General features: G+C 41.2%; 1 protein-coding gene across 1 annotated transcript; it reads right to left on the reverse strand.

Annotated features, from left to right (window-relative positions):
* Nucleotides 1-15104: 15104 nt before the first annotated feature.
* On the reverse strand, nucleotides 15105-22122 carry DMRTA2 (DMRT like family A2). Its single transcript, XM_063427194.1, has 2 exons — nucleotides 20936-22122; nucleotides 15105-16705 (listed from the first exon to the last, which is right to left on the reverse strand). Exons 1-2 carry the CDS (start codon nucleotides 21369-21371, stop codon nucleotides 15822-15824), a joined length of 1320 nt encoding a protein of 439 aa, XP_063283264.1. The 5' UTR covers nucleotides 21372-22122; the 3' UTR covers nucleotides 15105-15821.
* Between the last annotated feature and the right edge of the window lie 4676 nt (nucleotides 22123-26798).

The following is a 26798-nucleotide window of genomic DNA, read 5'->3' on the forward strand; positions in this document are numbered from 1 at the left end:
TTGTGGTTGATATCAGTGGATGTGAGTGGCATGGCTACGTTGTGGTTGATATCAGTGGATGGCATGGCTACGTTGTGGTTGATATCAGTGGATGTGAGTGGCATGGCTAGGTTGTAGTTGATATCAGTGGATGGAATGGCTAGGTTGTGGTTGATATCAGTGGATGGGATGGCTAGGTTGTGGTTGATATCAGTGGATGTGAGTGACATGGCTACGTTGTGGTTGATATCAGTGGATGGCATGGCTACGTTGTGGTTGATATCAGTGGATTTGAGTGGCATGACTACGTTGTGGTTGATATCAGTGGATGGCATGGCTAGGTTGTGGTTGATATCAGTGGATGTGAGTGGCATGGCTACGTTGTGGTTGATATCAGTGGATGGCATGGCTAGGTTGTGGTTGATATCAGTGGATGGGATGGCTAGGTTGTGGTTGATATCAGTGGATGTGAGTGGCATGGCTAGGTTGTGGTTGATATCAGTGGATGGCATGGCTACGTTGTGGTTGATATCAGTGGATGTGAGTGGCATGGCTACGTTGTGGTTGATATCAGTGGATGTGAGTGGCATGGCTAGGTTGTGGTTGATATCAGTGGATGGCATGGCTACGTTGTGGTTGATATCAGTGGATGGCATGGCTAGGTTGTGGTTGATATCAGTGGATGTGAGTGGCATGGCTAGGTTGTGGTTGATATCAGTGGATGTGAGTGGCATGGCTACGTTGTGGTTGATATCAGTGGATGGCATGGCTACGTTGTGGTTGATATCAGTGGATGTGAGTGGCATGGCTAGGTTGTAGTTGATATCAGTGGATGGAATGGCTAGGTTGTGGTTGATATCAGTGGATGGGATGGCTAGGTTGTGGTTGATATCAGTGGATGTGAGTGACATGGCTACGTTGTGGTTGATATCAGTGGATGGCATGGCTACGTTGTGGTTGATATCAGTGGATTTGAGTGGCATGACTACGTTGTGGTTGATATCAGTGGATGGCATGGCTAGGTTGTGGTTGATATCAGTGGATGTGAGTGGCATGGCTACGTTGTGGTTGATATCAGTGGATGGCATGGCTAGGTTGTGGTTGATATCAGTGGATGGGATGGCTAGGTTGTGGTTGATATCAGTGGATGTGAGTGGCATGGCTAGGTTGTGGTTGATATCAGTGGATGGCATGGCTACGTTGTGGTTGATATCAGTGGATGTGAGTGGCATGGCTACGTTGTGGTTGATATCAGTGGATGTGAGTGGCATGGCTAGGTTGTGGTTGATATCAGTGGATGGCATGGCTACGTTGTGGTTGATATCAGTGGATGGCATGGCTAGGTTGTGGTTGATATCAGTGGATGTGAGTGGCATGGCTAGGTTGTGGTTGATATCAGTGGATGTGAGTGGCATGGCTACGTTGTGGTTGATATCAGTGGATGGCATGGCTACGTTGTGGTTGATATCAGTGGATGTGAGTGGCATGGCTAGGTTGTAGTTGATATCAGTGGATGGAATGGCTAGGTTGTGGTTGATATCAGTGGATGGGATGGCTAGGTTGTGGTTGATATCAGTGGATGTGAGTGACATGGCTACGTTGTGGTTGATATCAGTGGATTTGAGTGGCATGACTACGTTGTGGTTGATATCAGTGGATGGCATGGCTAGGTTGTGGTTGATATCAGTGGATGTGAGTGGCATGGCTACGTTGTGGTTGATATCAGTGGATGGCATGGCTAGGTTGTGGTTGATATCAGTGGATGGGATGGCTAGGTTGTGGTTGATATCAGTGGATGTGAGTGGCATGGCTAGGTTGTGGTTGATATCAGTGGATGGCATGGCTACGTTGTGGTTGATATCAGTGGATGTGAGTGGCATGGCTACGTTGTGGTTGATATCAGTGGATGTGAGTGGCATGGCTAGGTTGTGGTTGATATCAGTGGATGGCATGGCTACGTTGTGGTTGATATCAGTGGATGTGAGTGGCATGGCTACGTTGTGGTTGATATCAGTGGATGTGAGTGGCGTGCAGCCATTAAAAACAGAAGTCCACCACAAAATACTGTCTATATTTTAGCAACAAATATCTACCTATATCTACCTGCCTATACCAATCTAGTTGATGGTATTAACAAAGATTAACAACAACTTTGTTGTGGTTTTTTTTTTACCAACAAGAATGGAAAAGAGCCTAGTATATGTAAGTTAAAGGGACACTATAGACACACATCTCAGTGAAGTAGCAAACATTGCCTTTCTCCAGAAATAGCTGGTGAGATAGCTCACTTAGTAAATTCCCTGACTACAGAGTCTGTTCAAACCACAAGGTCACAAGCTTAAATCCTGGCAGTGTCAACTCAGCCCTTCATCCTACCAATGTCAATAAATAAGTACCATCAATTGGGTAATAGTAATATCTATTTTAATTCAGTTCCTTCCAAAAGCATGTGCTGATAATCACTTTGAGTCCCACTGGAAGAAAGGTGCTATATAAATAATAGTTATTATTAACCCCTTAAGGACACATGACATGTGTGACATGTTATGATTCCCTTTTATTCCAGAAGTTTGGTCCTTAAGGGGTTAAAGAGTAGATTTCAATTGAAATTGACACTTATATGAATTAACCTACCCCCCACCCTTCAAGCAAACAACAGGTCATAGTTTGGTTAGCTCAGTGGAGCTTAACTCAAGAGGCAGCAATTGCCCAGAGCACCTGCCTTGCAAAGAGTCCATTAAGCTGCATTGGGAAGTCTGTGATTGGACAGCCACAGAAAGTCGGGTTGCTCTAGAAGGGGCGGGCTTGCAAAGTCCTCAGACAAGAGAACTACACTTTGTGCAAGCTGTTTTTAGATATACGCCCAATGAGCCAATGGAAAAAAATGCATAATTAAATGCACGCAGATTTTTATTTAGGGTATGTCTACAATACAGGGCTTTTTATTTATTTTGTATTTGGGCAGTGGAGTGTCCCTATACATCTACTTATCAACTACTGTTAGGTGTTCCTTCCCCTCCCACCTAAGGTATGGTGGAATGTCGGGAACCCCTTGACATAGAAACATAGAATGTGACGGCAGATAAGAACCATTCGGCCCATCTAGTCTGCCCAATTTTCTAAATACTTTCATTAGTCCCTGGTCTTATCTTATAGTTATGATAGCCTAATGTCTATCCCACGCATGCTTAAACTCCCTCAATGCATTAATCTCTACCACTTCAGCTGGAAGGCTATTCCATGCATCCACTACCCATTCAGTAAATTAATACTTCCTAATATCATTTTTAAACCTTTGCCCCTCAAATTATCATAAACTTTGACATAACTTCAACTCAGGAAGAGCAACAATGCCAAAAGAATGGGGGACAATGAGAAGATAGACCAGACGATGGTTGGTAATGGGGGGTACTAGTGTTAAGTACATAGCATGTAACTATGTTATCATGTTTTTGTTGTATTCCAGTCATTGCGGATTATTATAAAGCATTTCATTTAAAAAGATAAGAAAGGCAGTGGACTGTGATGTGACACTGTGCTGGTTTGACCTAAAATTGGGCAATTTGTTAGTAGTTTCCCCCAGGCCCACCCTCCCCAGGAGGAGAACCTTTTACAAATTTCTGATCAATCTGAATATGTCTGTGGCTTGTTTACATTTTGGTAATATTGGGTATGTAGGAGGTATGTGTAAAAGTGTTGCTAACGGAAAAGTTGGGCAAAGTTATAAAAGTAGAGCAATCACCATGGGAACTAATAGAATGTGTAGGAACTATCCACTGGTTTCCACGGCGACTGCCCAATATTTAAAACGTTTTAACTTTTTCTCCCTTTACTGTTAGGAGCACATTTTTTTAAAAATCCCATGTTTCTTATAATTGTATGAGTTACTTATGAAATAAATATATATTACTGTCTTTTTCCCAAATGTACAGCGCTGTGGAATATGTTGGCACTTTATAAATGCCGGTAATAAATCAAAATAACTATATGCGTGGGGTCTAAACCGCAGATTTGATTTGACAAAGTGATATCGAAAACAAATGTATCCAATCCTGGTTCCATTTTCTTCCACTGTTTTAAATTAACTAACGAAATTAGAAGCTTTTAACTAAATCATAAATTGTGGGGAATTGACACGGAAATTTAAACATTTTAGGCTAAAACTGGGAAAATATTCTGAGAATTTTCTAGCTTACAGGAAGGAAAACGTCTTTGCCAATTCTCCACAAATTATTCCATCCCAATTATTATTATTGTCGTTTTCGTTTTAGTGTCCTTTGAACAGAAGTGATACTTTAAGTTGATATTTTGAATGATTTGTAGCTTCAATACGAGCAATTTAACAAGTTACTACTCGCATTAACGCATGGAGTCCATTTATCTATTTTTTTATTTTTTTTATTTAAAAAAAATACGCAAAAATGTAGGATCAATAAATATGATATAGTTTGGGCAATAATAAACCCCTTTCTTGTGTTTGAGATGTGCCATCATTAGATATTTTTGCCCTTTAAATCCAGGACCGCCCCTGGCATGATGTTAATGAGAGATCAGAAGGTTTTAAGAAAACATTGTCTCCCACAGAACTCTTCCAATAGAGACAATATGTACTGCTTAGCCGCCCAGGACCTGACAAATTTAATGAGAGTGAATAGTTCGAATCATTAGATTCCTCCCCACCCCCACAGTAGAGATCTTGCCCAAACCGCTGTACTACTAGGTTATATAACACCACATATTACTAAACAGAAATAACAATATAGGGGTTTTCTAGGGAAAGGATGAGGGTGGTATACTTTCACTTTTATTATGAAAAATGGGTGAAAATGTATCTACTATATCAATTATATATCTCCACCTAAGAAAACTCCAGAGAAACATTGCTCGATGGCATTTATCGCACAGTTTGCTATTATGTGAAAACGTAAAGGAAAAAAAATACGTTTGCTTGTGAGAGAGAGAAATGATGTCATTTATACTTCTCAGAATTTATATAGCACCAACATATACCGTAGCGCTTTACAATGATAGGCATATCTTTCACCAAGTATTAGAATGTTTGCTTCTTTAAATCGCTCAATTATTTTAGCACCAACAAACGAGAGGATGTTATGGACAGTATTTTGCAGAGCTCGGTTAGCATGTTTTTTTCTTACAAACCAAAAAAAAAAATACAAATTAAAAAGGTTGAACGTAATGGTTTAATTCTAGGAAACTAGAGATTGAGGAGATTTGTAAATGTTTAATTTAGGCTAAACTAACCTAATTCTGAAAATTCTCCAACCGAATCCAATATCTGCAGTGTCCGGGTCAGTCGTCCAGAATGTCTGACAGTGATTCACAAAAGTGAGAATTCAAAGCGAATTTTAGATTTAAGGTTAAAATTGCTGAACTTGAATAATTCTCTAAGTCCGCTCTGTTTTCCATTCAGCTACTCTGACCTTAAATGTAATATTTTGCAACTGCTAATTTGGTTTAATTTTATTATGTAGTATTTATCCACTCATAATAACAAGTGTAACAAATTGAAAACATCATTTAATTTAGGCCCAAAAAAGCTGCATATGAAAATATATCCAATTCAGCTGTTTTTCCAGCCTCAATTTTGCAATTCTATTTTCAGTTCATTGTTGAGTTTATTTATGATCCGATGTGAAACCAGGCATACATGGAGTTTACATTAACAGCATGTATTTAAAATGTTTTTTTTTTCATTATTTATGTATTTATTTATTATTTGTTTGTTTGTTTGAATATTTGGGGGAAAAAAACGAAATAAAACATGACATGGAGGGAGGGATAGTAGGGGAAGGAAGGTTAGGGACTAAGAAAGGTAGGAACGGTTGGAGGAATAAGGGAGGGTGCAGAAGGTAGGTGGAGAAAGAGGGATAAGGTAATGACAGAGGTAGAGAGCGTTGGAGGAAGAAGTGATAGACTTTAAGCTCTTTTGAGCAGGGTCCTCTTCAACCTATCGTTCCTGTAGGTTTTTTTTTGTAATTGTCCTATTTATAGTTAAATTCCTCCTCCCCTCCCCTCTTATAATATTGTAAAGCGCTACAGAATTCCCAGATTTTACTATTTACATGACGTAAAGTCATGATTTTATTAAAGACACGGAGGTGAGTATTATGCATAACTCTTTCTTTATTTCCTCAGCAGCAAAGATAGAGGAATATAAATATTATTAAAATGAAAGAAAAAACTGTATAGGCACACAGGCAACCAATCACATAACAGAGGAAGTAACTATATAAGTCCTGTGTCTCCCACAATCCCCCTCTTTCTTGCGAAACCGAAGACCAGGTAAGATGAACGATATCCCACGAGACCAGAACAGGAAAACGGGAACAATGCGATAACTTCAAGCTTAAAAAGACAGAAAAATATGGTAATTTCCAAACTCGAAACTGCAGACTTACCAAGTACAACCGTCGGGAGTCATAGATAAAAACGGAACTCTGAAAAATAGAAAAATATAATTAATATAATTAATATAAAACTGCATAAAGCCATACTTAATGACATAAAGACAGACCAAATTGCAACATACCTGAAGAGTCCAACAGCATCTCACATCTAAATCCCACACCGGGAGGGTGGGAGGGAATAATACTCGCCTCCGTGTCTTTAATAAAATCATGACTTTACGTCATGTAAATAGTAAAATCTGGGAATTTTATTAAAGACCCGGAGGCTCATATTATGCAAGTTTAAAGCTGCGCTATCACCCGAGATGCAATGTGTTCAATTGGTCTGAAATAGAAGTCACGAAAGGTCGATTCTCGAGACCAATCCGCCGCTCGCATAATGTCCTCCAGACGACATCCGACTGTAGATGCTTTCGAGGCCATAGCACCACGCACAGAATGAGGTGTAAATACAGAGGTGTCTACTTCCGCTGAAGATAAAAGCCAACGCACCCAACGTGCCAGGGTTGGTGTTGAAACAGGCCGGTGAGGCGCTTTAAAGGAGATGAACAAGGCATGCAGATCGGATGAACGAAGGGATCGTGTAGCGTCCAGGAAAGCTTTAAGGCAGTCCACTGGACAGAGCGCCGGACACCCTGAGAATCTTGGGTACGTGAACAACTTGGATGCAGACTTAGTCCTCCTGGAAATGTTGAAAGTAACACCTTCAGGAGTGAAGACAATGGCGTCCCAATCTAGGGCCCTGACGTCGGAGACCCTCTTACATGAAATCAAACAGAGTAACATCACTAGTTTGAATGACAATTGCTTGAGAGTCAGTTCCTGGTTAGGGTACCACGATGATAGGAACTGCAACATCACGTTGACGTCCCAAAAGGCGAATACCCTTGAGAAGGCGACATACGAAAGGATGCCTGCCGACAGGTGCACCGTCCAAACCCTTATGACCGGCCGAAATAGCCGAGCGGGAAAGGTTGATCATGCGCTATACCTTGCCCGAGTCAAACAGGAACATGAGGAACTCCAGGATCAAATGGAGAGGGGCAGATACGGCATCCATTGCCCGTTCCATGCACCAACCAGACCACGACTTCCATGAAGTTCGATAAGCTGCTTGTGTACCCGGAGCCCAGGCGTTATCGAGGAGCAGGAGAGTTGTCCGTGGAACGTCTGGGACAACCCAGGGTCCCCTGAAAGGAACCACGCTACCAGGGGCAACTGATGCTGCAACACCAGCCCGTGTGAGTTCCCATCCGGATCCAGAAGGAGGTCCTGGAAGACCGGTATCAATCGAGGGTAGTCTATCGACAATTCCATCAAGCGAGGGAACCACGGTCGGGATCTCCATGTAGGAGTGACTACAGCCAGACAGCATCCATCGCTACCGCTTCCGGGTCCGGCCTCCAACTGTAGAACTCAGGCAGTTGAGTGTTCAGTCGGGATGCGAACCATCTTGAACCTTCCCCACAACTTGTCCAGGCTTTGGAACACCGAAGCGTGTAAGTGCCAATCCCCAGAGTCTCTTAAGTGTCTGGAATTCCAATCCACTCCCGAATTGTCCAGACCCGGGATGTGTTCCGCCGTCACCGAGACGTTGTTGTAGAGGCAGAACTGCCAGAAATCTTTTGCCAAAATCGCCAACATCTTGGATTTGGCTCCCTCTAGGTGATTTATGTAGCGGACAGCCGACACGTTGTCCATCTTGAGAAGAACGCAGCAATTTGCCCATCCTGGGGTAAGGCTGCGGATCGCGAAGGCCCCTGCCAGGAGTTCCAAGCAGTTGATGTGTAACGACTTCTCCATGTCGGACCATCTGCCTCCTGTGGAAACGTCGCCACAATGAGCACCCAAGCCGTGTAAGCTGGCATCGGACTCTATCACCAGGTCCGGGAAGGAACCAAAAATGGCTCTCCCATTCCACGCCTCCACGTGCGCCAACAACCACACCAACTCGTCCCTGGATTCCACGTCCAAGCGTATCCAGGATTCGTAGGAGTGACCCGATCGGAGGAGTGACCCTTGAGCCGTTGGAGGGCTCGGTAATGTAGCGGGCCCGGGAATATCGCCTGAATGGAGGCTGCAAGAAGTCCAATAATTCTCGCCAACTGTCTGATGGACAAGTCCGAAACTCGAAGAGCTCGCCGAATTTCCTTCTGGATGGCCTTTATCGTGGATTCCGGCAGGTATAGGAATTGCTGGACGGAATCCACTTGGAAGTCCAGAAACTCTATTGACTGGGCAGGGGTCAGGACCAACTTGTCCCAGTTGATCAGAAAACCCAAATTTGTAAAAGGTTGATCGTCCATTCCAAATGTAACAGGAGATCCTCTTTCGATTGGGACAAGATCAAAATGTCGTCCAGGTAAATAATTAGGCGAACCCCCCGGGTATGGAGGAACGCTATCACAGGCTTCATGAGCTTGGTGAAGCACCAAGGAGCTGAGGAGAGGCCGAATGGCAGGCAGGTAAAGAACCAACGCCGCCCGTGCCATGTGAAGTGAAGGTAGTCCCTGTATTCCGACGCGATGGGGACTGTAAAGTATGCGTCCTTCAGATCCAACTTGGCCAACCAGTCTGACTGACGCAGAAGGTCTCTGAGGCAGTGTATACCCTCCATCTGGAAGTGTTGGTAACGGAGGAATGCGTTGAGAGGGCGGAGATTTATCACAGGGCGGACCCCGCCCCCTTTCTTTGGCACCAGGAACAAATTGCTCGTAAAGACTTGGGTGGTGAACGGCAATTCCTCTATGGCGCCCTTGGACAACATTTCCACGACTTCCGCGGAAATCATCTCGTCTTGATCTGGCGGGAGAGACAACTCTCTGGGGGGATAAAACTGGACAGGCATGGAAAAAAACTCCAGGCGATATCCCCTTACGCATTGCAGTACCCAAGCATCTGAGGTGATATCTGACCACCCTTGGTAGAACAAGGCTAGCCTCCCCGCTACCCGTACATGAGCGAGAGGGGAATAAAGGGTACTCACCGTAAGGACGTCTGCTGGAAGCGCCACCACGGGGGTATCTGGAGCCCCAAGCTCTTCCCCTGGCTGGAAAGAAGGGAGGAGTCCTCGGATATTGAAATCCCCGGGAGGGAAAGAAGGAACCTCTGGTTGCATGGAACGCGTCTCGGAAACCACGGCCGGGTGGACGGTTCCTGCTACGCCCGGCCCCTCTGAAAACCTTGGTCGCGAACACGCGTTTCATGTTCGCCTGCGCCTTATCAATTGCCGTAAAGGTCTTGACATAAGAACCCATGTCCTTAACGAAGGAGGTGCCGAATAGCAAGCCCTCATCAGCCGGATCAGGCTCTGCCACAGTCATAGTGGCCAATTTAGGGTCGATCTTTAGGAGGATCGCTTTACGCCTCTCTGAAGACATAGCCGTATTAGCGTTCCCCAGCAAACAGATAGCCCGTTGGACCCATCCAATGGCTACGTCCACATCCAAAACTGAGCCCCCAGTTCTCAAGAAGCTCGTATAGCTTCGCTAGGGGGCCTAGAGTATCCAGGATCTTGTCCTGGCATCCCTTCAGGGAGTGGTCAAGACCCTTCTTGGGTTTCCAGCCCGACTTATTCAGGAACTGGGCAATCTGGGGGTCAATGTCTGGGGTCTTACAGGCTGCGCCCGGGAGGGAAGGCCTTGGGCACTCGGCGCGCAATTTATTGCGGCCTTCTTTAGAAAGGGGCGTGCGAATACGTTTAGCTATATACTCGGCGATATGATCTGGAGGGATCCATTCAGCGGACTGGGGGTGACGTAGGTCGTCCGGGTCGAACAGGGAGTTACCCTGTGGGTCAAAAAGCATTTTGTTATCCCCAGAGGGGCCCAATACTTGACCCCGTTGGCAGAGGACCCCGAGGGGGTTACGCCCGTAAGGGGCAGATCCTCGCCAGATTCACCCTCGTCAAAGGAGTCGTACTCCATAATGTCGGATTCATCCTCCACACTCCGGTCGGTATCCGACCCATCATCCAGGGCTCTAGCCCGTTTCCACAATCTAGCCTTTTTAGCCCAGCCAGGGGCTCTTTTGCGCGTGGGATGCGCGCTATCTGTGACCTCCTCCAGCGTGTCAGTCATAGCAGGCAACACCTGCATCGAGGAGTGGGAGACGACATGTCTAGATTTGGCCTTTGCCTTACGGGCTTCAGGCACAGTCTGGGCAGGGGAAGGGGACCCCACACCCAGGGGGGCAGGGGTGGCCATTGAAGGCAAAACCATAGAATGTAGGGACTGTGAAAAGGAGGAGGAAACAGCCCCCATGGCTGAGGCAATAGCCTTCTGCAGGGAAGAAGCCATAGTGGCCTCTAGCAGGGCCTGAAACTCTTGGGAGGCCATAGCATCCTCAGCATTATCCATGTGAAAATCCCCAGAGGGACCTGCAGGCCCATCCTCCCTATCCTGCATACTGGGCAACAACAACAATGAAGGAGTACTGAGAATAAATTAAATGGAGCTACTATAATGAAGAAGGGTTGAGTAACCCACAGTAGAACAGTGTATAGCAAAAAAAGGACCTGACCGTTAGTGTACCCAGGGGACCCAGAGAAAAACGAGGCGGCCGACCGCACGGCTGCACAGCAAGCAGCACAAGGACCGCCCAAAATGGCCGCCGCACGTGTAGGAGTGCGCTCGCGGCCGGGCACCCGGCGGGGGAAGGGGCGCGTGCACCCTCCCCGCGCGGGCAGCACGCGAGTGTGCGAGCGGGGAGAGAGGAGTGCACGCAGCCGCGGCCGTGGTAGCAGAAACGGCCGCAGCAGTGAGGCACCGCCGGGTCCCGCGCGGTAAGCACGGGGGAGCAGGGGAGGGCAGAAAAGTAACCCCCCGGTCGAGGGAGAAACCCCCAGGGATCCCTTAAGCACAATAACGATATAGGTCAAATACAACAGAGAATAAATGCACAAATAAGGCAAATAAGAACAATAACAAATAAATGTATACACAATAAATGTGCAAACAGAATATCAGAATTAAGAGAGAACAAGAACAAAACACTTATCTGTCTGAGGAGGCAGCAAAGAAAGAGGGGGATTGTGGGAGACACAGGACTTATATAGTTACTTCCTCTGTTATGTGATTGGTTGCCTGTGTGCCTATGCAGTTTTTTCTTTCATTTTGATAATATTTATATTCCTCTATATTTGCTGCTGAGGAAATAAAGAAAGAGTTATGCATAATATGAGCCTCCGTGTCTTTAATAAAATCTGTTGACGCTATATAAATGACAATAATAATAATAATAATAATATTAATAGGGGGAGGAATGAAGGTTGGGGAAAAAGAGAGTGAAGATAATGGTATAGGTGGGGTAGGGGAATTAAGTAAGGTTGACGGAGGAAGAGAGGTAGGGTACGAAGGAGGGGAAGGGGAAGGGACAGAAAGGAAGGTGGGGCTATGGGGGGCAAAGTTTAAAAGAAAGTTATTATCAATATAAATATTATTATTATTAAATGTATTAAGATTATTGGAATTTATGTAATGCCGACTTATTCCGCAGAACTTTACAATTAATATTGTTTTTGTATGTTATTGTACCCTATTGTAACAATGCAATGTTTTGTGGACCCAGGACATACTTGAAAAGGAGATAAATCTCTCTTACTAGTAAAATATTGTATAAATAAATCAATCCATTAATAAATAAATATTGTTAGTGGGAGATTTAACAATAAATTAAACTATTACATATTTTGACTTGTGAAACGGCTTACAATCCAGACTTATAAGGTGTAATGGATGGGAGAGTGAGGAAACAACATTGAAATAAAGATGGCAAAAAAGATAAGGGGGTCCAAGGTAATAAAGTGTTAACGTACCAAGAGTCCCAAATATTCTGGAGAGATTTCCAGGTGTGGAAGAACTTGGTTTTAAAAAGCAATTATAATTATATTTGTTTATTCAATGTGTTTTACTCGCCATTGTAGATCACATATAATTAGATTATAATTATAATAATAAAACCATATAAAATGAATAAAAGCAGACATCTTACATAGTGACATGACAATCTAGGCTGAAAAAGGACTGATGTTCATTGTTTAACCTTTAACCCCTTAAGGACACATGACATGTGTGACATGTCATGATTCCCTTTTATTCCAGAAGTTTGGTCCTTAAGGGGTTAAAAGCCATTCCTTTATGCTGCTGACCCAATCTACCTGGAATATTAACACCAGAACATCATTTACAGAAATGGTTTTTGATGATTTATGATCTTTAAATTGAGAATAGAATCTGTATCCTCCTAAACCTGCTCAGACATCTTTCTGTGACATGTTCCCTGAATGTACAAATGATGTATCACCATGATGGGTTAAGTGGGATTTTGTTATAGCTATGTAATCTATATTTATTTGGGGGTCTCATAAAGACATATTTATGACCACCAGCTGACCACACGAAAGGAAAAATAGAGACCTCCCCATATATGTTGCTATACTATACTATGTAATATACTGCAGAGTGAAGGCTGGCTAAGCATGATGGTATTTGTAGTCCCAGACACAGATATTTTCCAATTCCTATCAGGAAGGTTTAGTCTAATAAAACCTGGAGGTGTTAGTGTAACTCCTTATTAGATCACAGCATCCTCAGGTTATTTATTTAATGGATTATGCAGCCTGCAGGGATGCCCCCCTAAATACCCCATCCAGTTGGGACAATCTGCCTTTGGGGGATCACTTACAGTGTAAACGCTGACAGTCAGCTAAGTGCAGTCATTAAATCAATATACAGATGTCCCACTAGCATTTCCCATTGCAGGATAAACCTGGCACTTACCCACCAAAACCCACCTCTTTCTTTTCAATTAAAGGGGAATTAGTGAGCCACATCAAATGACCTTCCTAATAAAGCCAGCCTTTATTAAAACGTTTTCATCTAACCATCTTAGGTTTCCCTAGCTCTTTTTAAAAAGTCTATTTTCTGACATGGTTTTTGGCAGTGAGTGGGTAAGATCTGTGTCAGGCCAGTTTACAGAGGCTTAGATCACAAACACATCTAAAACGTTTTCCAACTTAATCTAAAGACTCAAGTGCTTTAAAACAAATATTTAGTAAAATTGTAGAAATGGATAATTAAATCTCTTGCTGACCCTCACTGTGCTCTGTGCTAGACCCCTTCCTGTACACTGTCAGCCTGGGAGAGAGTGTTAGATTAGGTCTCAGGTGAGATTGGATTGAATTATTCCAAGTCATGTTGTGTATCTTTAGATCTTCTCTTAGCGGCCTTTATCTCTGTCCTAACGGTATGTATCAAAACCAGATCATCGTAAACATTCAGATCCCAAGAAAATGTATCCTGCCCCCAGAATTATTGCAGACTTTCAGAAGGATATGTTGCAATGGCTGCTGTGTCTAAAGAGACATTCTAGAGCGAAGATGTAAAGGTGGCGCAATCAACAAGAACATTCTATTGGTTTCCATGGTAACTGCTCCATTTTTAGCGCATCGCCCCAGTTTCGTTCTTCATACTAAACTCACAGTGGGTGGAATTTTCAGTTGCAACAGGCGGCACGTTAGGATCTTGCTTTCCAGAATGTGAAAATGTTTTCATACCCCCAGGGGTGAGGACTCCAGGGACAGGATGCTATGACCAGAGACACGGATTCTCTGCTTAATGAATAGCAAAATAGTGCAACAGAGACTCCGGGGAAATCGCAATGTATTACCTGCCATTATTTTATCTCTGGCTGAAGGATTCCAGCCCTACAAGTGCAGAGGGGAACAGGAACGATTCGTTAAATCAATCAGTAGAGCTCAACATAAAACGGATTGCTGGATTGCGTCATATGTATTAATAAATAGCGCACGGTGTTTTATCAAACGTTTTGTTTCAAATTCAAATATGATTAAATATATGTGAGGCAAGTTTTGTAGTTTTATTTTCCTGCGATATTTCGATTTTATAAGAGATACTTTAATAAATTAATTCCAGGTTGAGGAGAGAGAGAGAGAGAGAGAGAGAGAGAGAGAGAGAGAGAGAGAGAGAGAGAGAGAGAGAGAGAGAGAGAGAGAGAGAGAGAGAGAGAGAGAGAGAGAGAGAGAGAGAGAGAGAGAGAATAGACAGACAGAATAGACAGACAGATAGATAGATGACACATCTATAAATAATAAATAGATAAATGATTGATGAAAAATCGATAAATAATAGATAGATTGATCTATAAATCGATCGATGAAGAGAGAGAGAGAGATTAGATATTGAAATGTAAACGAAATTTAAACATGTAAGCCGAAATAGATGATTTGGAGTAATTAATGTAGACACAAAGAATTCGCCCGAATTTGGAAAATCCATTTTTAAATTCACGGTTTTCTCAGTAATGTTGATCGATCCGTATTACTGTCTCTAGATATTTACATGTTCCCAACATTGAGATCCCAGCGACACTGCACAATATACTTGGAAAATCCGAGATCTTGCAAATCTATCCTTTTTTTTTTACCTGTCTCCTCAATATTTTAACATTTTCATATTTCCATAAATATCGCTGAGGCATTTTTTTTATATTGTTTTTAATTGTCTTTTGCTACCCCCAAGACAGTGAGGTCATTCACCAGAAAGCAGCATGTTGGCTTTTTTTTTTAAATATACACAATTAATTGCATTCAGAAAAAAAAATCTAATTAAAAAATAAAATAACTTTTTTGTTTTCCGAGATTATTCTATTCCATTTAGACACACAATAATACAAATCTTAGAAAATAACATTTATTTCTAAAGGTTTATGGCATGATCACACAATTGTGTTAACAATTTCTAAACAATTAAAACAGCACAAGAAACAAAGTGTGAGCTGTGATACCCACTTCTCACACCAATTCTACACAGCTGTACATCTGCCTCTTCATGGGTCCATAGATCTGATTGTAACTGCACATACACAGACTCCTCTTTTGTGGTTAACGTTCCACTCACAAGGTTCAGAATAAGTTAGACTCCCATCTCAAAGAGCTGCCTGTCCCCATATATTTCTCTATATATTTCTAATTACAGGAAGTGATACAATGCAGTTTAATTTTCATGCTTGAGTCCATCGGCAAATAGAGTCACAAATACCTTAACAAAAAAGTGCATCTTATCATCTGCCTCTTGCTTGTTTGTTTGTTTGTTTGTTTGTTTGTTTTGTTTCTTTGTGTCTGCTATGTTTGTACATCATTCATTGCAGCCTAAAGAAATCCTTAAATAAGTGACTGTGTCCACCAACAAATACACTTGTGGAATTAAAAAAAAAAAAAAAAAAATGCAGATTACAATTCGCTTTATCTTGCTGGATCAGAACCAGTTCAATTCTCAAACACATTTTTAAAATCCAGATTGGCTCTTTTTAGGTGGCCCCCATAGTCAAATTAGAAGACACCAAAACCATCAGTTTAAAGTCCATACAGTTGTGTTACTGTATCAAATATGGGGTTCAGGGCTTTTCAGTACTATTGTTGACCACAGGTCCATAAAGTCCATTTGAGTATACCTGATCTGATTTGTGAACATTCGCCCTGTCCCTCATGAGGTCACTGAATGCATAGTCCATGGGTGGGCGAAAGCCAAGGGTAGGCATGAACCCAGCTGTAGAATATGGAGTCATGAAAGCAAGGCCTCTGCTGTGAGCAGAATAAGCTAGCCTCAGTGGGTTTAGTCCAAGGTGCCCACCTAAATGGTAAGCGTTGGTATCGGTGCCAAAATTGGTGGCATTAGGTTGTAAGGGTGAAAAGGCAGATCTGCTCCCAATAGTCCCTATGGCTGGAGTGATAGCCCCAGCAATGAGAGGTCTGTGGGTGGTGGACATTGATGGCTGAATACTCTGGAGGGTACCATCTCTTGACCATGTTTCATCACTCTTATCCTGCCCCCTGTTGTTTAGAATCTGCTCAATGGCTTGGACCACATCTCCACCACAGCCCTGAAGGACCAGCTCCAGAACACTCCTCTTCTGAGTGGGAAAGACTCTGGTGAGAATGTCTATGGGGGTCCTTTGTCTGGATGAAGATGACGAGCTGGGGTCTTGCTCATCCTTTTCTGCATCAGAACCTGACTCAGAGCCCAAGGGGCTGATGGAGCTAGGGCTCTCCTCTCCTTCTTTCAGAGCCTTGGCCATGGGGGAGCTGAGGAAAGACTCTCCATCTCCATTTTCAGAACCAGAACCTGGCCTCACCTCTGGGGAGGAGGCACCAGGAGCACTGCCACTCACGGACTCACTGTCTGGAGTCACTGGCTTTGTACCTGAGGGCAGCTGCTGGGGGGTTCCAGATCTGGGAACAAAATTCTTTGGGAAGATGTCAAACTTCTGGATCTTGGATTCTGGAGACAGAGCAGAGAATTTGGGTAAATAAATGACACTGATTGACTGGTTGTCATTTATCCCTATGAAGCAAAATGATGGCATTAGACAAGTTATTTTCAGTAAAATATAATGGGTGAAAGCAAAGAACTGTCTAAAATCTACAATCAGGCTACTGTGTTAGGTCTACATATTAACACTGTACTCAGGACTCAGGATTAGGGGAGGTTACTGTATCAACACTAAACAACAGGACCTTCTGTGAGGGTCTGCACTGCTCAAAGGTGGGGGTTGGTGGGGCAGAGAGTATCACCAAACCTACAGAGAAGCGTTTTAATGCTTCTGACTACTAAAATGATATAAGAGTATTAGGATTTGGCTTGCACTATGGGGGCTGTAACCACCACCACTGCAAGCAGGGGTTTAATATGAACAACACAAAATATGTCAAAAAGGTGCGACACATGGGGTGCAATCCCTGGGATGTCTGACCCTTAGTATTGCAAAGAGGGGGTCTGCCTGGGGGTTTGAAAAGGGTAAACCTCAAAAATAAAATAGCTCAGAGAGAAGTAAACAAACTACCATCACCACTAAGTGGGGAGCCACACCTCTCAGCTGGACAAAGAGTGAGCCACACTCTGGGGCACAGAAAGTGCTATGAATCTGACCATGAAATGACTATAAAGTGATAGAAGAGGTTAAACTACCAAAACCAATGTAGCTGTGCTCAGGGCTCGATGGGGGGGGGGAGGGGGGCAGACATGGAACTGGGGTGGGGGAGTCCCCAGACATGGAACTGGGGTGGAGAGGTGGGGGGGCCCCAGACATGCAACTGGGGTGGGGGAGTCCCCAGACATGGAACTGGGGTGGGGAGGTGGGGGGGGGGCAGACATGGAACTGGGGTGGGGGAGTCCCCAGACATGGAACTGGGGTGGGGAGGTGGGGGGGGGGCCCAGACATGGAACTAGGGTGGGGTGGGGGGGGCCCAGACATGGAACTGGGGTGGGGTGGGGGGGGGGGTCCCCAGACATGGAACTGGGGTGAGGAAGTGGGGGGGGGGGGGGGGGCAGACATGGAACTGGGGATGGGGTGGAGGGGTCCCCAGACATGGAACTAGGGATCCCTGTAATGACTGTATGACTTAGCAACTTAGCAGACTTGCAACTAATGGAAACAACCCCAAGATTACAGCCGGCAACTCCCACAATCCCCAGTTTGGCTGCTCTTGGAATCAGGCAGCCTGAGGGTGTTAGGAGTTACCATTTAGTAAATGCTAGGTGTTTGTTAACTCTGCTCTAAATCCTCCAATAAAGGGTCAGGGTTAGGAGATAATTAGCAGGGGAGCAAAGAGGTCACCGGGAAGTTTTAAATCTTCCTTTCTTTCTAAGTGCGATTTTTAATCTATTTTTTTCTTTGACAAACAAGAGAACATATTGAATGTTTATCAATCAGTCCAGTAGAAGCCTAGATATATATATATATATGTGACTGTCATCCAGTTATGTAAGAGGTGGGATTTCTTACATCTAATAAGATGTTCTATATTAGTCATTTGAAATTTAGTAAATACGGTATATTTAATTAATTGGGAGGAATCAATTTATTCATAAATCATCTAGTTATATCATTCCCTTTTTGCAAAAAAACAAAAACAACAACAACCAATAACTTTTATTATAATAGTGACTGGGTCTTGTTTCGTTTTATTAAAAAGTCTGAAAGACTTAAAAAGTTACCCTAATAGGGGCAAATATAATTAATAAATGGAATAAGAATAATACGAATTTATTATAGATAGATAGAATGATGGACAGATAGATAGAGAGAGAGAGATAGATAGATAGATGTATAGATACATAGATAGATAGATAGATAGATAGATAGATAGATAGATAGATAGATAGACAGATAGATAGATAGATAGATAGATAGATAGATAGACAGATAGATAGATAGATAGATAGAGTGATAGATAGAATGATGGATAGATAGATAGATAGATAGATAGATAGATAGATAGATAGATAGATAGATAGAATGATGGATAGATAGATAGATAGATAGATAGATAGATAGATAGATAGATAGATAGATAGATAGATAGATAGATAGATAGATAGATAGATAGATAGATAGATAGATAGATGGATGGATATATATATAGATAGATAGATAGATAGATAGACAGATAGATATAGATAGATAGAGAGAGAGAGAGAGAGAGAGAGAGAGAGATTCTAGATAGATAGATAGATAGATAGATAGATAGATAGATAGATAGATAGATAGATAGATAGAGATAGATAGATAGATAGATAGATAGATAGAGTGATAGATAGAATGATGGATAGATAGATAGATAGATAGACAGATAGATAGATAGATAGATAGATAGATAGATAGATAGAGTGATAGAGTGATAGATAGATAGATAGATAGATAGATAGATAGATAGATAGATAGATAGATAGATAGATAGATAGATAGATAGATAGATAGAGTGATAGATAGATAGATAGAGTGATAGATAGATAGATAGATAGATAGATAGATAGATAGATAGATAGATAGACAATGATTTTTATATTAGACGTTAAGTAACTAACAGAAATGAGAAGATTGATAATAATGCTATAAATGAGAAAGTCCTGTTAAGATGAACCTGAGAGATTATTTTATTATAACATATTTAGGAGTTTTTAAATGAGGGTAAAATTGCGGCTGATATACTGCACTGATGTTTCCTTTTAATAAATAGTGAGCAATTAATTATTACACGATTACAATCGCTTTGATTTGAAAGGACACATTCTGGACTCGGATTAGAAGGACAGGATGATATATTGGGCTGTTTAACACTGTAGGTCATTCATGTATAACAGGGATAAGGGTTCCGATGGAGCAGATATTGCAAGTGTTAGGTTCTGGGCTCAGATGGGGCAGATATAGCAGGTTCTGATGGGACAGATATCACAGGTTCTGATGGGACAGATATTACAGGTTCTGATGGGACAGATATTGCAGGTTCTGATGGGACAGATATTACAGGTTCTGATGGGACAGACATTGCAGGTTCTGAGGGACAGACATTGCAGGTTCTGATGGGACAGACATTGCAGGTTCTGAGGGACAGACATTGCAGGTTCTGAGGGACAGACATTGCAGGTTCTGATGGGACAGACATTGCAGGTTCTGAGGGACAGACATTGCAGGTTCTGAGGGACAGACATTGCAGGTTCTGAGGGACAGACATTGCAGGTTCTGATGGGACAGACATTGCAGGTTCTGATGGGACAGATATTGCAGGTTCTGATGGGACAGACATTGCAGGTTCTGATGGGACAGATATTACAGTTCTGATGGGGCAGGTATTACAGGGGTTATGTTCTGGGCTGTATATATTGCAGGTTCTGAGGGACAGATATTACAGGTTCTGATGGGACAGATATTACAGGTTCTGATGGGACAGGTATTACTGGTTCTGATGGGACAGATATTGCAGGTTCTGATGGGACAGATATTACAGGTTCTGATGGGACAGATATCACAGGTTCTGATGGGACAGATATCGCAGGTTCTGATGGGACAGATATTACAGGTTCTGATGGGACAGATATCACAGGTTCTGATGGGACAGATATCGCAGGTTCTTATGGGACAGGTATTACTGGTTCTGATGGGACAGATATTGCAGGTTCTGATGGGGCAGGTATTACAGGTTCTGATGGGACAGATATTGCAGGTTCTGATGGGGCAGGTATTACAGGTTCTGATGGGACAGATATCACAGGTTCTGATGGGACAGATATCGCAGGTTCTGATGGGACAGGTATTACTGGTTCTGATGGGACAGATATTGCAGGTTCTGATGGGGCAGGTATTACGGGTTCTGATGGGACAGATATTGCAGGTTCTGATGGGACAGACAATGCAGGTTCTGATGGGACAGGTATTACAGTTCTGATGGGGCAGGTATTTCAGGGGTTATGTTCTGGGCTGTAGATATTACAGGTTCTGGGTCTTTGAGCTGTACTAAGGCGATATATGGGGGTGCTGTGTTCCAGGTAGGGCAGATATTGGGGGGCAGTTCTGTGTTCTTCTGAAGACATTTCTAGGGGTTCTATGCTGTAGGTGGTGAGATGTTAGGGAAATAATCAGGATATAGAAGCAGGTCAGATATTGGGGAGATAACAGGGTAGATATTGGGGTGTTGGGTAGGGCTGGTATTGGGGTGTTGGTTCAGTGCTTACCTGCACCTCCTTCTGTGCACACAGAGCCAAAGACCTCATAAGCCGGCCTGGGTGGGATGATGCCATTGGCTGCGGCCAGAGCCAGTCCCTCCGCGGTTCCATAGAGGAGCTGCAGCTCGCGAGCCTCGTTTTCCTCCTGCGCCTGCTGCCTGCGGAGCGCGACCTGCGCGGCCATCACCCTCTGGCGCTCCGCGATCAGCGTGCACTTAGCGCACATACAGTCCTTCCAGCGGCAGTAACGCTTGTGGCCCTTCAGAGCTGACACCACCCCGTGATTCCTGCATCGGGCGCACTTCGGGGTGCGGGGGTACTTCTCTGCCGCCCTCAGGAGCAGCTGGGGACCTCTCAGAAGGGTCCCCGCCACAGTGACCGGGATGGAAGTGGCAGACGGAGTTTGGGGGACCTGGGAGGCAGATGGGGTCCCACTCAACTCCATTTTGGGAGACCCCCACAGAACACTAAACAAAGACACGGCCAAAAATCCTCCCCCCAAAATATATTCCTGGAGATGTGATTTTTGAAAAAAAGGATCCTACCACCTATTACTCTAAGCACCAACAAAGACTCAGTCTGGTCCCCCTGACTAGATATACAGAGACTGATAGTTCTACAAACAAGCTATATACACAATAAATTAAACAATATATCTATATAGACGTGGTAAATAGTTTCCTCTATATTATAATTACATATAAAGCGCCAACAAACTCCGTAGCGCTGTACACAATGTCCTCTCTATGAGCCCTGACTGGTTCCCTAGGGATATAATCAGAGTTAGCCTTTTCTTGGTTATCTATAGCCAAATCCCATCTCACAGGTCCCTATAGCCCCCAGTTTATAGACACAAAGACCCTTGTTCAGACCAGTGTCCCCTAAATGTCCATCAGCTCTTACACAGCCCCCTTCACAGAGACTCCCACCCCTTCATATCCACAGCAAGCTGAGTCCAGAACCTCTCACCATCTAAACCTGGAGGGGAGCAGTTACCTTGAATCTTGCTGCTGGTCCCAGATCCCCAAAACTCCCAATATTTGTTTTTGGGGGGTTTTTGTTTTAGATAAAAAGTCAGATAGATCCTTGTTCTTCAGCAATCAGCTACAAGTCAGCCTCTCCCTGAAGCCGAGACTTGGTAAGTGTTTCTGTAACTTGCAGTCTCTCCAGCAACAAAGTTACAACTACAATCAGCCTCAAAGCACTCCCCTTGTCAGTGAATTGTTGCTGGCTATGTAGTCATTAGACCAATTTTGACTACAATGTGGATCATGCCATTGGCCAGTAAGGGGGGAGCTTATTTCTCATTGGTGTGTGTATTGTGTACAGTGTCAATCAGGAGGCTTTCTCAAATAACACAGTGAAGAACCAGAGGCGGATCTAATACAGAGTGCATCACCAGTGAAAGCAATTAGTTTTCATTTCTTTGAGCAATACCCTCTATTACACCAATCCCTTATAGCATCCCCCACCCCCCAAAAAAATAATAACACTAAAACAAATTCACCCCATAATCAAATAAAGCAATGTTGCAAGAACTTACTGGCTTCTGTATTTTTGTTTTACATTATAGTTCAATTTTCTGCCTTAAGGATCTGAATTGAAGTGTTGGAGCAAAATGCCTGATATTGGGGTGAGTATTATATATATTCTAAATCACACAGTGATATTAATTACTAACCCTTTCTCCTAATTATAAGGTGTAGCTAAATGGGTGCAGGATCTCAGAAGGACAGCAAATCCCTGGAACTATGGGGATATAAAGTTACTTAAATTCGATTTTCTTTATTTTTTAATTATTTTAGGAACTTGAAACATGCATGTTGGTGCTGCATTGATATCACATTCATTTCGCTTTACGAATAAAATGTATTTGCAAATCCATCAGTCATTTGAGAAATATAGTAGAATTGTTATTGTTTATCGAATAAAGTGTTTCTGGCACGATTTGCAGTTTTACTTCTGATTGGTGGGTTTAGAAATTTGACTTTAAAGAATCTTTAAGTAAGATTTGTTTTTTGTTTTTTAAGTGTCGCTCAAATAGTTTTTAGACATAATGGATTATTTAAGTTTAATGTTATAAATGTATGATCTATATTATTTATTCAGAATGTGTGTATCTGACTATGAAAGTGAATCAGTGGAGAGATTTTCTACCACATTTCCATCACAACTTAAATTAATAAATATTTTAAAATGGAACAGCTTCAATTAATCAGACAGCAAAAAAAATAATCAATTAAAAATGTTATATGTATATATATATATATATATGCACAAAAAGAAAATTTAATAAGTATAATATATTCATGGTCGATAAATAGATAAAAATTAAAAATATGGAGAAATAAAAACATGTATATATATATATATATATACACACACACACAAATATACAATTTAATAATTATATATATTCATGGTCAATAAATAAATTTCAAAAATATGGGAAAAATAATAATAATAAAAAAAAAAATTATATATATATATATATATATATATATATATATATATATTTTCCATAATTAATTTTTATTTATATATTGACCATAAATAATTGTATTCTCCGGAAGGCTGGGTGTAAGGCACAGCGTAGAGACATTGCACTACTGTATCGAGTTATTGACCTTAAAGTATCATGTCCCTATACCTAACCTGACCCAGTACCCAGTGTGTGCCACTTTGGGCATTGATCTAATATGTATCCAGGGGGGTATCGCCATGTACAGCTTCCCATATTACAAATATAAGATAATCATTAGTGTGGGATTTGCAATAAAATGTAATTTTATAATAATAAAATAAATAAATAATAATAAAATGTAATTTTATTCAGCTTAAGAAAACGGTGCAATTTGTTGAATAATATATCAATACTTATATGTTTTATGTGCATTTATTCGTTCCTGCGCAGCACAAATTTGGATCAAAACAATTCGACATATTTTCTGAACTTGCAGGAGAATCAATGCGAACTTTATTTTTACTAATAAAATTAAATCGGTTAAATAGCGTCACAGAAGATTCTGAGCCATTTTCTGTTACACTATTTAACCGGTTTAATTCTATAAGTGAAGCAATGTTATGGAATGAGATAATAATGAGTGATGCTTTTTGTTCTGATTTCACAGCCAATTTGTTTAAAGATATAGCTAATAATAACAGACCTTACAAGTGAGTTGTTTAAGAAAGACATAGCTCTAGGTATCTTCAAGGGTTAATTAGTAGGAATTAATTGATGGAACATGACAATTAAAATTCTCCCCAGTATCTGTGAAAATTAGGGGATTTGTAATGTGCTCTGTGTGAAATGAAATGTCCCACAAACTGAATTCGGATCTTACTGAGAGCACCGACAGGGAACTGGAATATCTTTATTACAATAACTAAACACACGTACATATAAATGATAGAAAATATATCTAGATAGCTAGATAGATAGATAGATGGATGGATAGATAGAATGTTTATAAAGAAGGCTTAGATAAAGAACATATACATGGGATATTTATTATATAAAATGTACACCCTGTATATGTGCATGTGTGTATCATTTCGTAATATATTTGTAATTAAGAAAAGATAATATATATTTTAAAATATTGTATGTACATAATATAATATATTAATTACATTAACATGGCCAGTAGTGCAGATAATTAACTCATTACTCCCTGGTGTTCAATAGATTAAATTTTTCCAGTTACCAGCCGTGATTCTTTGTATCCAGGAAGAAACACCTTAACATTGATGGTAAAAATTGGGCTAATGGGACCTGGGGTGGTCAGTGAGATTTCAATTAATAAATTACTAGAAACAGGATTTAAAAATATATATATATTGCATTTTCTGAGAATTTACCAGTGGGATATTGCAGTATGCCACGAGAATAGCTTAAACAGTTATTTAGTGAATATTATTTTCTATTTGTAGCTCAAAAATAAATTAACAAATAAACTAATGCAAAAAAAAAAAAAAAAAAAAAAAAAACATGGATAATGTTCGAATCGTTTTCTTTAGTTCAGTTACACGCGGAGAATAACGAAACGAATCGTCAGGTAAAGAAATCAGACACACATTTTGTTTCAGCACTGTTTGGACATTTCCACCAAACTGCAGCAAAGGCAAAACTAAATGGCAAAATATCGGCTGAAATAGCTACACTGCGACTGCAGCTGAGACGGAGAATTTATCAGAATCAGCAACATTTATGGCTACACTTTGTCATTCGAATGTCAATTCACAACAGTTTGTTTAGTGAAGAAATTCTATTTTACCCAAATAGATAGATAAACAGACAGACAGACAGACAGACAGACAGACAGACATAGATAGATAAATAGGTAGATAGATAGATAGACAGACAGACAGATAGACAGACAGACAGACAGACAGATATAAGATAGATAGATAAATAGACAGATAGACAGACAGATAGATATAAGATAGACAGATAGATAGATAGATAGATAGATAGATAGATAGATAGACAGACAGATAGATAATAGATAAACAGACAGATAGATAGATAGATGAATGGAATTATACACAGATATATAATTTTAAGCTAATTCCACATTGCCAAACAAGTAAATTTGACCTGAATAATCGAAATTAGCAATAATTTAATGTTCATGAACCAATTTAATTTCTAAAATGTGATACTCACTCCTGTGTCTCCTTTAACCCCTCCCTTCTATATTAGCAAGTTTATTAGAACAATATCCATTTTGAAATGACTATATAAACACGTGCTGTACTCTTAATTATCTCTTCATCCAGGAGTGTTAAATGAACTTTATTTGTTGTATTATTTAATAATTGTGTTGGATTCCCAGAGCCCTGCTCCCCTCCCAGGATAAAGCTATCGATTGGATTCGCTGACACTGATAGTGTCTGCAGAGCAGGCTGATAGGATGCTATTAGACAGTCAGCTATGTGGTTTACTTGCCATGTTTACCCACTGAATCAAAGCAATGCATCCCCCATCTGTTCCCTCCAACAAGATCTCTCCACTTTTAATTATCAACTCACAACCTAATAGAGATGATATTATCCTTAATCTTCCTGACATTAAAAGTAATTACCTCCAAACCAATATTACAATAATGAACATTACCTCCTTCCCTACAAGACAGAGATAGAGAAAAAATAAGGATAACTGTCTTCCCAAGTGATTTAACCCTTCAGGTGCTGAGAGGAGAGAAGATTCGGCAATGTAGGGGTGGCTAAATAGAATCCCCCAGCCCACAGTCCCCCAAAATAGTTTAACTACAATTCCCACGATGCCTTGGCAGCCTTATCGTCTATGAAATCTGGGGAGCAGTGTATAGACACCCCCAATACGAAAATTGTTCCAGTAGTCTATCAGAAATCTTCCGGCAGCGAAGGGGTTAATGGCAGATGAAATGAATCCCATTGAGCAGTTTATGTCAGTTATACATTGTGTTATTGTGAATTGTGTGATTCATTGAGTTTATCCTGAGTTTGGAAGCATTGAGATCACATCAATAAATACAGACAAGTTAGAGGCAATGATAATGATAATAGTAATAATAATAATAATAATAATAATAATAATAATAATAATAATAACAATAATAATAACAACAACAACGATAATAATAATAATAATAATAATAATAATATTACTAATGATAACACTAATAACAATAATAATGATAATAATAACAACAACAATAATAACAATAATGATAATAATACTATTCATAATGATAATAATAATAATAACAACAATAATAATAATATTACTACTACTACTACTAATAATAACAACAACAACAATGATAATAATAATAATAATAATAAAATAATAATAATAATAATAATATTACTAATGATAATAATAATA

Source organism: Pelobates fuscus, chromosome 7 (genome assembly GCF_036172605.1).
Source record: "Pelobates fuscus isolate aPelFus1 chromosome 7, aPelFus1.pri, whole genome shotgun sequence".
NCBI lineage: Eukaryota > Metazoa > Chordata > Amphibia > Anura > Pelobatidae > Pelobates > Pelobates fuscus.

What these genes read in the sequence shown, in the direction of transcription:
- DMRTA2 (XM_063427194.1), bottom strand. Translation starts at nt 21,371, where the DNA reads ATGGAGTTGAGTGGGACCCCATCTGCCTCCCAGGTCCCCCAAACTCCG. An exon ending in GTGCACAGAAGGAGGTGCAG is followed by an intron (nt 16,706 to 20,935) that starts GTAAGCACTGAA and finishes CTCTGTCTCCAG; the next exon opens with AATCCAAGATCCAGAAGTTT.